We start from the raw sequence: 13,072 nt of genomic DNA on the forward strand, positions 1-13,072 counted from the left end.
CAAATACAGCCTCTTAGCAGTGCTGTGAGCATCAGGTGGAGTACTTCATCGCCCAGCAGAGACCCCTCCCCCTCCAGGTGCTGGAGGGGAGCGGTGGAGGTCCCCTGGGCTGCTTCTCTTTGAGCCTTTTAGGAAGATTGTCTTCGTTGGGGCAAGAGTGAGGCACAAGTTGTATTATGTCACTTTTCAGGGGAAGCAGCTGCAATGAAATTCAGACCGTAGCTGGGAACTGATTTCCTACCAGATCTGTACCAGTCGCCTATTAAGCATGTATAGAAATAACACTAGAGGAACTTTCTTTTCAGTCTCCACAAAAGCTGTTTAAAATATTAATGTGATTTTTAAAATAACAGCGAGGGTTGACAGTTGAATGTCGTCTTAGTCTTGAGTTCTGTGGACAGTGGTGATAACAGGGAATACTTAGTGAACATTTAGACACCATGCTTAGCATTTTACATGCGCTGTCCCATGCATCCTCATAGCCATGTGTGACTTAGGCGTCACCATTCTCCCATTTTACAGATGAGGAAACTCGGGCTTGGAGAGGTTGAGTACTTTGTTCAAGGTCCCATGGCTAATAGGTGGAGGCACTGATTTAAACCCCTGGTCTGTGGTTCACCGTAACTGGGTTCTCAGCCTCCCTCCTAGGTCCCTTTGGTTCTGTGGTCTGTCCCATATCAACAATTGATTCAGGGCCCTGAGGGATTAAACATTTTTAAGTACATTTCAGTTGTGACATTTATCAAGAAATTTTGAGTGCCTGCCATGTACCTGGCACTTTTCTATAACTGGAACTATAAAAGGATGATTAAGATAATCTACAAATAAGAGTCCTAGTGGATCATAGTAATAATAATAATTAGCAGAGTGCTTACAGAGAGTGCCTGACACGGTTAATGCTTCATGTGTATTATATATTCATTTATTTAAAGAGAAGATAGATGTTTTTAACAATTGAAACAATTGAATAAGCAATATTCCCTTGAATGGCTGACTGCTCTTTGCATCCTGAGCGTTACAGCGGGGACGAATGCAAGAAAATAACGCCAGGCATGCCCTCTCCAAGTATAGTAGACTGAGATAGGCCTGCATTGTCTTGGGCTGTGAAGATAAGCAGAAATAAAAGGTCAACACCAAGTCTTGGCTTGACTAATATGATGTGACCGAGACCAGGCTCCCCACTCGGTCACCACCCTCATTCTGGGTGAACATGATTTCACCCAGAAATTAAGCCCAGTCTCATAGGAATCAGGAAGTCACTGAACGTTTAGCCTTACAGATTTAAGAGTAAAGCCCTAGCACTGCCTCGTTCTAGACGCACACTCTGGCAACTTGTTAGAAGGGACTCTTGCCGCCCTCCTGGTCGGTAAACAGCACCAACCCAGAAAGATGCTGTAGGTTTCACACAGAAGACCCTTCTGGCCTAGTGTTTGCAGAGAAAGTTCTGGAGATCCTCCTACCACTGAGCCATAGAAATCAGCCTGCCGCTAAGTCCAAAGCTCCCTCCAAAACTCTGGGGGGGACGCGAGATTCAAACTGAGCCTCTCCATCAATGGAGCATGTCAGGTGTTTAACGGGCATGCAGTTCCCTGTGCCTCCCTCAGTTCCACCCTCACTGCTTCCCCTTCTCAGACCTCAGGTCAAACATTTCCTCCCCTGAGAACCCTCCCTAATTCCTCTGGGGCTAGGTCAGGTCCCCTACTGTGGCCACAAGTTGTTCATCCTCATGGCACTGATCACGGTTGTCCATCAACATTTGTGCTGTTTATCAGTGCCTGTCTCTCAACAAGGCAGGACCAGGTCAGGTGTATCCCCGGCTCCTAGCACACACCTGGTGCCTTGGACTTCCAGGAAATTATATCTATATATAATGGTCATCATACTTCCTAGATTCAGTCTTTAAGATTAGCCTTAGCAAAAGGCTTAGCAAAAGGCTAAGGCTTCAACACCACATGTCGAATTTAGTGTCTTTTTCTGGTGGATTTTGTATAACGTTAACTTGTTAATTTTGAAAATACGTCCGTGCTTTGCTAATAACAGTCCACATTGAAAAGTAACTAAGTCTGTATAAAGGAAATGAAATAAAAATGACTGAGTGTTTTCTGCATGCCCGGACTTACACTCATCTCCTCTGGGGATGGCTTATCTCTGTGTTCAAGAAACATTTTGGGTCCTAATCAGAAAAATCTTACTGCCTCACAACTGGAAACAGGTTGGTGGCTATGATGGGGGGTTCACGATGTGTTGAGGAACAAGATAGCCGTCGGACTTCTCACTGTCTTTGTAAAGATCCGGCTACAGGATTCGCCCTTCCTCTCACTTCTCCCCTCACTGCCTAGCTCACCCCTAAACAAGGTGCAGGGTGACATGATAATGCCTCTCGGGGCTCAAGGACACAAGGTTGGCGTTTTGCCATCTTGGATACCTCCCCCCCAGTTGGATTCCTTCTGCCCACCTCCAAAAGTCATTGCTTGTGCTCTGGGGCACGGGGGTTCTGTGAGATAGATGCCATCTTGTTTTCCAGTGGTGTGAAAACATCCCTGGGTGAGCCTGACAGGAACACAGACCTGCAGCTGCCACCCTGGCCCACTGTGCGATTGCTCAGAGATTGAGATCGGCAGGAATTAGAGCCTGGAGAGGTTTCCCTTTGTTACTGAAGGCCAGTCCCTTTACGGGAAAGGACACAGGACTTGGTTTAGGAGAGATGACTCAAGGCTCTGCTTCTGACCAGCTGTGTCACTTAGCTAATTCTCTTCCCTCAGTGCATTTGTTTCTTCCAGCTTCCCACTCAATTAATGTTTATCTAGCAAATACTTTTTTTTAATAAATTTATTTTATTTATGTTTACTTTTGGCTGTGTTGGGTCTTCGTTGCTGTGCGCGGGCTTTTCTCTAGTTGCGGCGAGTGGGGGCTGCTCTTCCTTGCGGTGCGTGGGCTCCTCATTGCAGTGGCTTCTCTTGATGCAGAGCACAGGCTCTAGGCACACAGGCTTCAATAGATGTGGCACGCGGGCTCAGTAGTTGTGGCTCATGGGCTCTAGAGCGCAGGCTCAGTAGTTGTGGCTCGCGGGCTCTAGAGTGCAGGCTCAGTAGTTGTGGTGCACCGGCATAGTTGCTCCATGGCATGTGGGATCTTCCCGGACCAGGGCTCGAACCCCTGTCCCCTGCATTGGCAGGCAGATTCTTAACCACTGCGCCACCAGGGAAGCCGGATCTAGCAAATACTTTTTGTGTGCCAGGGGCCTCTGCCATGATGAACTTACACTGTCGTGTTTGAACCAAGCAGTAAGTAGAGTACAAGTAAACAAGATCAATAGAAGGGCTGTAGAGGGACTGGGGGAAGGAAGGGAGTTGGTGAGGTAGGTGTCATCCAGGAGGACCTCCTGCAAAGGTGCCATTAAACTGAATTCTGAAGATTGAGAACTAGCCAGCTGGGCAAAGATGGCCTGTCCAGCAGACATTTGGGTGGTGACTACCAGAAAGGGAGAACCAGAAGCCCTGATGGACCCTGAAATGAGCGTAGTGAGCCCAAGGATGCTAGGAGGCTGGGAGGTTGAATGGTGTGGTGGTGAGGAGTGGGTTCTGAGTGCCTGTTTGCCGGCTTCTGGTCCAAGTCTAGTTTACTAGTTACTTAGCCTGGGACTAGTTACTAACCTTTTCTAACTACAGCTTTCTCATCTGTCAAAAGGCAGTGATCATAGGGCTGATCTAACAGCATTTGGGGGAGTGTTAAATAAGGTAATGCTTATGAAACAATTAGCACAGCAAATAATAAGTGTGAAAAAAGTATAGAAAGGATTAGATGTAAATGTAAGAAAATATTAAGATTTGACAAGGGTAGATCCTGCGTGCCAGGCTGCTCAATATTTTTCTGTACATTTAAAATACAATTGACCATATGCTTATGAATTTGCCTACTCCCTAAAATTTATCTGTAATTCCCAGATCAATACACACATGGGGCTTTTTTGGTCACTGGAAGGCATGCACAGTGTCAAACAACTTGAGTCACTTGATACCCATATTCCCAGCTGAGGCAGAGGCAGCACTGCCTTACAAAGTCCTTTTTGTGGTCTGTTTAGTGCTTCGTGTTTTGCATTTTTGTGGTTTTTGTTGATGGTTTCACTACTTAAAATGGCCCTCAAGTGTATAAGGAAGCTGTGCGGCCTAGTGTGTTAGATTAAAAAAAAAAAAAAAAAAAAAAAGAGTGTGAGTTTCTATTCTTATTATTGCTATTTTTACTCCTTAAAGTAAAGGAAGTAGAAGGTGAGTCGGGGATCCTACTGGCTGGTAGTTATCCTAGATCAGGGCTTGGCAAACCTTTTTTGTAAAAGGCCAGGTAGTAAAAATTTGGGGCTTTTTAGGCCACGTGATCTCTGTCACAATTACTCGACTCCGATTGTGGTGGGAAAGTAGCCACAGACAGCATGTAAATGAAGGGGCGTGGCTATGTTCCAACTTTATTTACAAAAACAGGTGGTGAGTACTTAGAGTGAAATTTTTAGCACTGAACACCTGTATGTAGGAAAGAAGTAAGATCACAAATCAGTCAATTCAGCTTCAATCTTATAAAATTAGAAAAAGGAAGAACAAGTAAAACTCAAAGAAAAACCAAACAAACAATAAAACAGGTGGTGGGCCATCGTCTGTCATCGACTCCAGTACTAGATAATGAAGACCCTAAGATCCAATGAGTTCAGTTTAAGATTTGAACTTTGAGATCGTAGGGATCTCGTGAAAATTCTTGAGCAGGAAAATAATTTGATGGAAATCTACTCTGGTAGCACCATGTAAAACCATCTGAAGCAGAAAGAGAACTTTATACTCCAGGTCGTTGCTGTTTTTTAACTGGGTTTGAGTGATGTCGGGCAAAGGATGAGCATCTTATAACCTGTCAGGAATTTAGGGGGAGTTTCTTGTTGTTACAGACTTTGACGAACCTCCCACAGTTTCTCATAAGCAGTGAACATTTGACAAAATCCTGAATGCTGGATCAGAAGCTCCCAGAGGGGCAGGGACTTTGCTTTCTTTACCACTGTGTATCCAGTCTCTGGAATGAGGCTTGAAATGGGGCTGGCGCTGGAGCATTTGAATGAGTTGTTGGTGCAGCAGTCCTGGAGCCCAAATAGGCAGTACTGGTCATCTCCAGGCTTAATTAAAAGCTACGTCACTGAATGAGTGTTATTTAAAAATATCATGAGGCCAGTGATGCCACTGGGTACCAATTTTCTGGTTGGTTTTTTTCCTTCCAGATGGCAGACAGTCAAGACCATATCGAGGAGCAGGGGGCTGGGGACTCAGCAAGCAATGACACAGTTGATGCGAAGCCAGACCGGTCCTCTTTTGTCCCATCACTCTTCAGGTAAGTTTCCTTCCTTGCTGAGTTAAAGAGGGACCCTGGGCCACTTCAGCCTACCACGCCTCTGCCCTCTCCACCCACCCACCCACGCGGAAGCAGACCTTCAGGGAAGGAGGTCTATGCTGTGCGTGGGAGATTTGCACAGAATCCTGCCAGCTGTGTGTGACAACACTGGGGTCCCCCTGTGCACTCGCCTGTCCCCAGGGCAACCCCTAGGCTCTGGGGGTCTCCTGCCTGGCTGCTGCGTGTCTGAGTGGCAGCTGCGCAGGAGTGAGGGGCTGTCACCACCAGAGGTGATTTGCCGCTAGCCTCCTTCAGGGCAGAGCATGGGCTGCTGCTGCCAGTGGGAACGGGCTTGGCTGAAAGGCAGAACTGAAGGCCATGGGATGGGAAGTTGTAGGGTGGCACTCTGCTGATTCCTACCTTTTCCTTTTTGGAGTTCACTTTTGAAGTTCTAAACTTTGCATTTAATAATAATAATAACAGCTTCGTTTGCTAAGCTTCTGTATGCCAGCTCAGTGTTGCATGAGTCCTCATGATCAGTCCCAGGAGATGGTTCTACTCTTACCATCATTTAACAGGTAGCTAAACTGAGGCATTAAGAGGGTTAGTAGGGCTTCCCTGGTGGCGCTGTGGTTGAGGGTCCGCCTGCCGATGCAGGGGACACGGGTTCGTGCCCCGGTCCGGGAAGATCCCACATGCCGCGGAGCGGCTGGGCCCGTGAGCCATGGCCGCTGAGCCTGTGCGTCTGGAGCCTGTGCTCCACAACGGGAGAGGCCACAGCAGTGAGAGGCCTGCGTACCAAAAAAAAAAAAAAAAAAAAAAAAAAGAGGGTTAGTAGCCTGCCTTTCTGGTGGCAGTTAATAAATGGCAGAGCTGAACCCAAACGGTACCAGCGCCACTCCCTTAACAGCTCTGCCGTGCTTTCTATTTAGAAGTAGGGCTGCAGGGACGTGGGGGAAGCCCCTTCCCTCCCCTCCTTAACCTTGGTCATGTGAGTGGTGTTCCCTGGCAAGAGGCAGGAGCTCTGTGCGTCAGAGCATCAGACTTCTCCGTAGCGCCTACACCAAGCCCCACGGCGGAGGGACAGCGAGGGGGATAGGGGGTGAGGTTAGGGAGTGCTCCCAAGCAGTGTTCGGGGGGAGGGGGAGAGCTGGTGATGAGGGGCATCCTGGCTCCCTGCAACATCCCGCAGAGATCCTTTGGTCATATCATCCCAGACATGACTCGGAGAAGTGGGGAGGCCTCGGCGTCCTGGGTCCGAATTCCACTGGCGCTGGTTGCCATTGAGGGTCAAAGATAGCTGATGAGGTGACCAGAAAATACAGCTCCAATTACTGCAAACTTTTCAAAGCCATGAGTTCCAGTGGTCCAGGCTAAACCACTCCCCAGTGCAAACCCTTTAGAGCAGTGGCCTTCAAATGTTTTCGCTCACATACCCACCAAATAATGTAAAACTACACACCCCCTCAGAAGAGTTGCAAAGGATGTAGTAATATTTCAGTTTTCCCATCTCTCTGAGTATTCAGCCTAAGCAGCTTGCCTCTAAGTGAAAGAGAAACGGGAATCATATGATAGCCATTTCATAAGTCTTAGTTAGATGATGTGGCAGTTTCTATGTCATCTAAGATTTCAGGGTGGGTGAGAAGTCCACCCTTCTCCTCTCTAGTGGGAGATGGGGAACTGGGGAAGGGGAGGTGGTATCATATTCAGGCAGAGCAGTTTTAGGAGAAATACAAATGGAAATTGAGGAACCGGCAATTCATTTACTTAGAATTGTCTTGTCTGCACCCCTTGGAAAATCTCTGAGTACCCTGGTTGGAGACCACTGCCTTAAAGACCCATCATTTTGCAAAAATAGGTGTGGTCTGTGATGTGGGTTTTTTTTTTACCCCCTTAACTTCTTTGGAAAGGTAAATAAGCCTGGGTAATCTTCTGTATTCTGGTCCACTGTACCTTTTTTTATAGTGTGGCCGGTATTGATGTCAAGCTACATATTATCAAAATAAACAGTGAATATTTAAATTAAATACTTGCAAAATATTTAAATTCCATTTTATGAACTCTTATTTTAGTTGTATGAATTGCAATACATGATTGTTGAATTATTAAATGTACTTGAACTACAATAAATGTCAATTTAATGTCTTATTCATCTAGGTTGTGAAATGTTAGTTGTTTATTTTCTTTGCCTTCTTTGCCTTCTCTCTTCTCTTTCTTTGCCTTTCTTTGCCTTCTCTAGGCATCTGACTCGTACCCACGTGTGAGATGGTACACGGGCCGTCTACCAAATAGGCAATCAATGCAAATAAAATTCAATCAGGATTTGCGACATACCCGTAAAATTTAGATTTTTCCTTCCTTTTTTTTTTTTTTTTTTTAACTTCAGCAGGATAGAGGGTCCTTTCATCTAGTAAAGTATCACTGGCTTTAAAATTAATCACTTGAGATGCCATTTTTGGTCACATCCATTATTTCATTTATTCATTAAATGCTTGCGGCGTGACAGAGAGCGCTTAAGTCCCTTGCACCAAATCCCATGGTTGATTAGTGGCAGAACCAGGATTTGAACCTGTATTCACCTGCCTCTCAAAACCAAGCTCTCAACCACCAGTCTCTGTTGCCACCTTTATGTACCTGGTTCTGTGTTTGGCCCTGGCGCTGCAACCAGGGGCAAGAGCAGTGAGGTCGACGTGGCCCTTGCCTCACTCACGTTCTGGTGGGGAAGGCAGACATGGAACCAGTAACTGTGGTGTGATGACCCCCGGAGGGGACAGAGCAGAGACAAGGGGAGATGGGCTGAACTAGATTTTAGCAGGACTTGTCTGCAGGTCACATAAAGGATTTGGAATCAATCCTAAGGACGGCGATGTCACTAAAGGGTTTAAGCTGTAGAGTGACTTGATCGATTACACCTGCGGAAACCCGCAAGACCACTGGAGCTGCAGCATGGAGGGGAGTGCACTGAGGAGGGCTTTGTGGTGAGGGGACGTGAGTTAGGAGGCCATTGCTGCTCCCCAGGCCAGAGTGGATGGTGTAGATGGAGCGGGACTGGGGCTTCCAGAGGTGCCTGGGAGGTGGAAGCCACCAGACTTTGACCAAGTGGAGGGAGAGGGCCGACGAAGAGGCAAGTGGCACCTGCACCCCTGGGAATAGTTGAAGGCGGCTCGTGCCCACTGAGCCCCCTTGCTCAGCAAAGAGGTAAAGCTGTGTATATTTCTAGTGTCACAGTGACAGAACCGCAGCAGCATTTGCTGCCTCTCAGTGTTCCCCTGACCGTGCCTGCTGCCTCGGCTTTGCTGACTGAGACCTCGTGAGAAACTTGGCTGGCGTCAGGGACCTTGTATATGATGGGGTGAGACTCTGAGTGCGATTAAAATGGGGTGATCTGAAGCAAAGAGGGAGTGTCCCTTATCACACCAGACCCATGGACGCCCCACACTTACCCTCTGTGCCTTAAGGATTCTAACTGGGATTGTTATCTGTGACTCACTGGGGTGACCTGAACACAGCACTAGATGCTGGTTGCTTCCTGCAAGTCTGGCAGGTGTGCAGTAGCCCCTCCCATGGCCCCCGCTGTGGCGCGTGGGGAACTTTGCATCCCACACTTCAGAGGTGTGGGTGCAGCCTGTGGGAACATCGCTGGCTGCTCCCTGCAGCTGACGGCAGGCACCTTCCCCCTCCCGTCCCATCCCCAGTTCCCTTCTCTAAGTGTCAGAATTGCAGGGAGGTAAGGCAGTGGAGGGGGCAGTAGCACCCCCATCCGTCTCTAATTGAGGACCCTCGCCCTCCTCTGGAAACCTCAAGGATTCTGGGAAACGAAAAGACGCCTCTTTTTCCCCCAAAAGCCTGGGCTGGACTCAGGTGGTCCCAAGCCCTCACACTTGTCTTGGCTTTTTTGTGTCAGTGCCACTAGATGGCATGACAGCATCATTTTATTTCCATTTCACTGGACCCTGAATGAACGAAGCAGTTCCTTAATTCACTTTTCTTAAAAAGAAAACAATTGATTGAAATATCTTCAACTTATCTGATTATTGGAGAACATTTGGAAAACACAGAAAACCACAAAGGAAAAATATTTAGAATGTAAATTTTACGTTAGTAAAGTGCTTGGACTTAAAAAAATAATGACTTAGAAGAAATAAGTACTGTCTGCCCACTGATCCGCATCCGTGGATCTAACCAACTGTGGATCAGAAATATTGGGAGTGGAAATTCCAGAAAGTTCCAAAAAGCAAAACTTGAATTTGCTGAGTGCCAGCAACTATTTACATAGTATTTACATTGTTTTAGGGATTATAAGTAATCTAGAGATAATTTAAGGTATAAGGGAGTATGTGCATGGGTTATATGCAAATACTACTCCATTTGAAATACGGGACTTGAGCATCCGAGGATTCTGGTATCCTCAGGGGTCCTGGAACCAATCTCCTCGGATACGAAGGGCCAACTGTGTGTGCGCGGTCTATGTTCATTATGAGCCATAGTTGATGAACAAGGCTCCCTGTCATCTGCGAACTTGAAGAGGGATCCCTCTTGATGTAAAGGTAACCCTAGATCCTAGACAGGGTTACCGGTCATGCAAGTCAACGATGTGGTCCCTGCCCTGGATACAAACTCAAGTTCTTAGTGAATATCTAGGTACGGGTATAGAAAATAGCTAATAACAGGTAGTAACTGATTGCAGAATTGTAGAGTATTGGAAGCTGTGGGAGGCTGGGAGAGGAAGGATGAGGGTGGGCCTGGAGGAGTTGGGACCTGTCAGAGAAAAGGCAGTGGGGTTATCAGGGGACTAGAAGAACCTGCCTGCCGGGGCCAGAGCCACGGTGGGAATGATGGCCAGGCCCCACGGCACAGGTCTGGGAAAGTGAGTAGAGCCCATGGACGGGCTGAGTTTGATCCTGGCGGCACCACTGAGAGCCACTGCACATGTAAGACCAAGCCCTGCCCAGTAGCCTGGAAGATGTCCCCCTTCCAGGAACACTTCAGCTGTGAAATCAGAGGCTCCTTTCTGAGTTCTGCTCAAGGTCACTGTTAAAGGAAATAAAAAACAGATTGCACGCGCTCTCAAATTTCCCCAGGGCCTTGGTGGAGCCTTGGGTGTCCCTGCTGAGGGAGGTATTTATCCTTCCAGTTCCGCATGAAGAGGGCAGGAGAAAAGGCTTGTTTTCAAAGCTTGATAAGCTCCCTACTTTTGAAGCACTGGCTCAGATCCCATGAGCTTTCTCCTGTGTATCATCTTTGTGTTCTGACCTTTGTCCTCCTTGGAGTGTGTTTCATAAATGCCACTTGGTTGTAATTCTTCTTTCTCCTGGGCTGCAACTTGAGTTGCTCCACCAATTGTGTTATATGTAAACATGTCCCTATTTAAAAAAGAAAAAGTGTTATTTGTGTAATTATAAGAAAGATCCAGGTGGGCTGCCTGTTCATTTGGAGGCGGGTAGGGGAAGTGTTTCAGAAGAAGCAATGCTTTGGAATTGGAGAAAAGAACAAAGAAAGCAGACCTTAACTCATCCCAAGGACTATGTCCCTAATTAAGCAAAAGCCATTCAGTCACACTCGTTTGATTGAAAGAGGCCAGGTCTGAGGCCCCTAGAAAGAAAAAGAACATTAAAACATACCCAGGCAGTTTACTTTTCAATAAAGGAAGCCTTCAGATTCAGACTCCAGAATACTGGATGCCTGTCTCCCAACTTTCTATATAAAGAGTAATAAAGAATTAATGCTATATTTGAAGTAGTCATGATACCACTTAAAATGACAGCAGTGCTGGTATGGAGTTGGACAACCTAGGTTCAGATCCTGGCCCTGAGTCCCACTCTTTAGTTGAACAACTAGAGCAGGTGTTTTGACCATTTTGAGCCTCAGTTCCCTCATTGCGTGACAGGGATATGAATTCCTATCCACTGGGTTGTTTGTGAGAATTAAATTACCTGATAAGGGAGAAATCATAGAATCATAATTTCAAACCGGAAGACTCCTTGAAAGGTAATTTATCCAGTTCCCCTTCTGTGTAACGATCAAAGAAAGTGAAGGCCAGAGAGGCAAAGTCCTCTATCCATAGTCACCCAACAGGACCAAGACCCAGGTCTAATTTGGGGTCCATTGCTCCCCCCGCCCCTTACGTCAAGTACCACCCACAAGTGCAGTGGCATCTAGCTATTCAACCATATTAATCCGCCAGCGGGGTGTTTTTTTTCTTCCACCCAAGTGGGTCAGCAAATTTAATTCTTCATTGAAAGTGCTCCCTTTCTGCTTCACTTCAGCTGAGAGATGGTATACAGACAGCATTTCAACAGGGCTAGCGATGGGGTTTCTGATAAAGAGGGCCACGTGCCCATTTCAGGAGCAGCGAGCCACACCTCTGAACCATGGTCATAGGCTCTAAATCTCTGAAGCCATGACTTCTACGTGTATAGAATACCTCTAGTTATTTTAGATTATTGCTTTTCTAGAGGGGAAAAAATAAGCTCTAAAGTTAACAGAAAAAGTGAGGAAGGGAGGTAAATGTCAGGTTTCCATAGTGATAGAACTTTTAAAACACCGTTAGTGTAGAATTAAGTCCAGTAATAGAAGAGTATTATGAAAAGAAGCCCCGTTGCTTCTCAAGGGAGCTCCTAATCACAAATAAGAAATGTGCATTATGGCCTTGCCTATTCAAACCCCAAACTTGCTGGTGCTCAGGGCTTTCTGTCTGGCCTGCATCTGGTAGGGTGAGTTTGTATACTGCTCAGCTGAAAGTGAACAAGATGGATGAAGTGGTTGTGTAAGAATCAAGACTGAAGTGTGTGAGCTGTTCTCAGTTCTGAAGCTCGCAGCCACAGTACAGACACCATTGTGTCTCCCACTTCATTCTAGGCTATTTAAAGAGAACTCAGTCCTTTATTTCCCCTGAATGATGTTTTTCTTTGAGTCATTTGTCAATTTTTATTGCCAGAGGTCTCTGTTCTTTTTTTAAGGGGGAGGTTGGAAACATGGAGGCGGATAATTCTTCTCCTAAGCCTATTTTAAACTGACTTTGTTTCCCAGTGTAAGTGGGAAATTTACTTTTGCAAATTGAGTTTCAGAGAAGAATGCACGGAGCCAGTTTTTTCTCCTTCACAAACCTGAGGATGGCAAGTGATTAGGGGGTTTCCCAGGAGTGCAGGTGTTATAACTCCCCTTCATCGGCTTCCACGTTTCACTGACTGGGACCTTGAACCAGGAAATGGAGAAAAGTGTTGCTTAATAATTTGGTTTTTATGCATCCACCTCTTCCTGATTGCATTTGGAGGGGCGGAGTGGGGAAGTGTGGTAACTCCTGAGTCATTCGCTTTATCCAAGACCCTTGAAAAATGTTTATATGCTTCATTTGAAAATTAAACTATTTGGTATTCCTCTATGGTCTTCTATTTTATTCTTATATTACTACCTTGAGGACCTTTAAAAGGAAAAAAATAACCTGATGAATTTGAACTCTCTGATTCAGCACGAACTCACTTCGTATTTTTGTTCACTCACGTAGAACTTTACATATTTTGCACCTCCTGCGTGTGCTGTTTCGCCACCTTTTGTAGATTTGGCACTTCGGTGGGTTGCCCACATCTGCGTGCTCATCACTTTAAATAGCTGTGTAGTATTTTATTCTCCTGATACTCTGTCCCCTGCTTAGCCATTTCCCCATTGTTTCCAGTTTTTCACTCTCAGAGATGGTGCTACTGACTGCATCTTT

General features: G+C 46.3%; 1 protein-coding gene across 1 annotated transcript in view; it reads left to right on the forward strand.

Annotated features, from left to right (window-relative positions):
- The window catches only part of CASP7 (caspase 7), a 31,224-nt gene that overhangs the window by 1,240 nt on the left and 16,912 nt on the right, over positions 1–13,072 (forward strand). Inside the window, exon 2 of the mRNA XM_027112651.1 lies at positions 5,252–5,361. Within this exon, the coding sequence (XP_026968452.1) occupies positions 5,252–5,361 (110 nt within the window). The remainder of the gene's footprint in view (positions 1–5,251; positions 5,362–13,072) is intronic.

Source organism: Aethalodelphis obliquidens, unplaced genomic scaffold (assembly GCF_003676395.1).
Source record: "Aethalodelphis obliquidens isolate GAN/ISIS:26980383/991018 unplaced genomic scaffold, ASM367639v1 scaffold11, whole genome shotgun sequence".
Classification (NCBI taxonomy): Eukaryota; Metazoa; Chordata; class Mammalia; order Artiodactyla; family Delphinidae; genus Aethalodelphis; species Aethalodelphis obliquidens.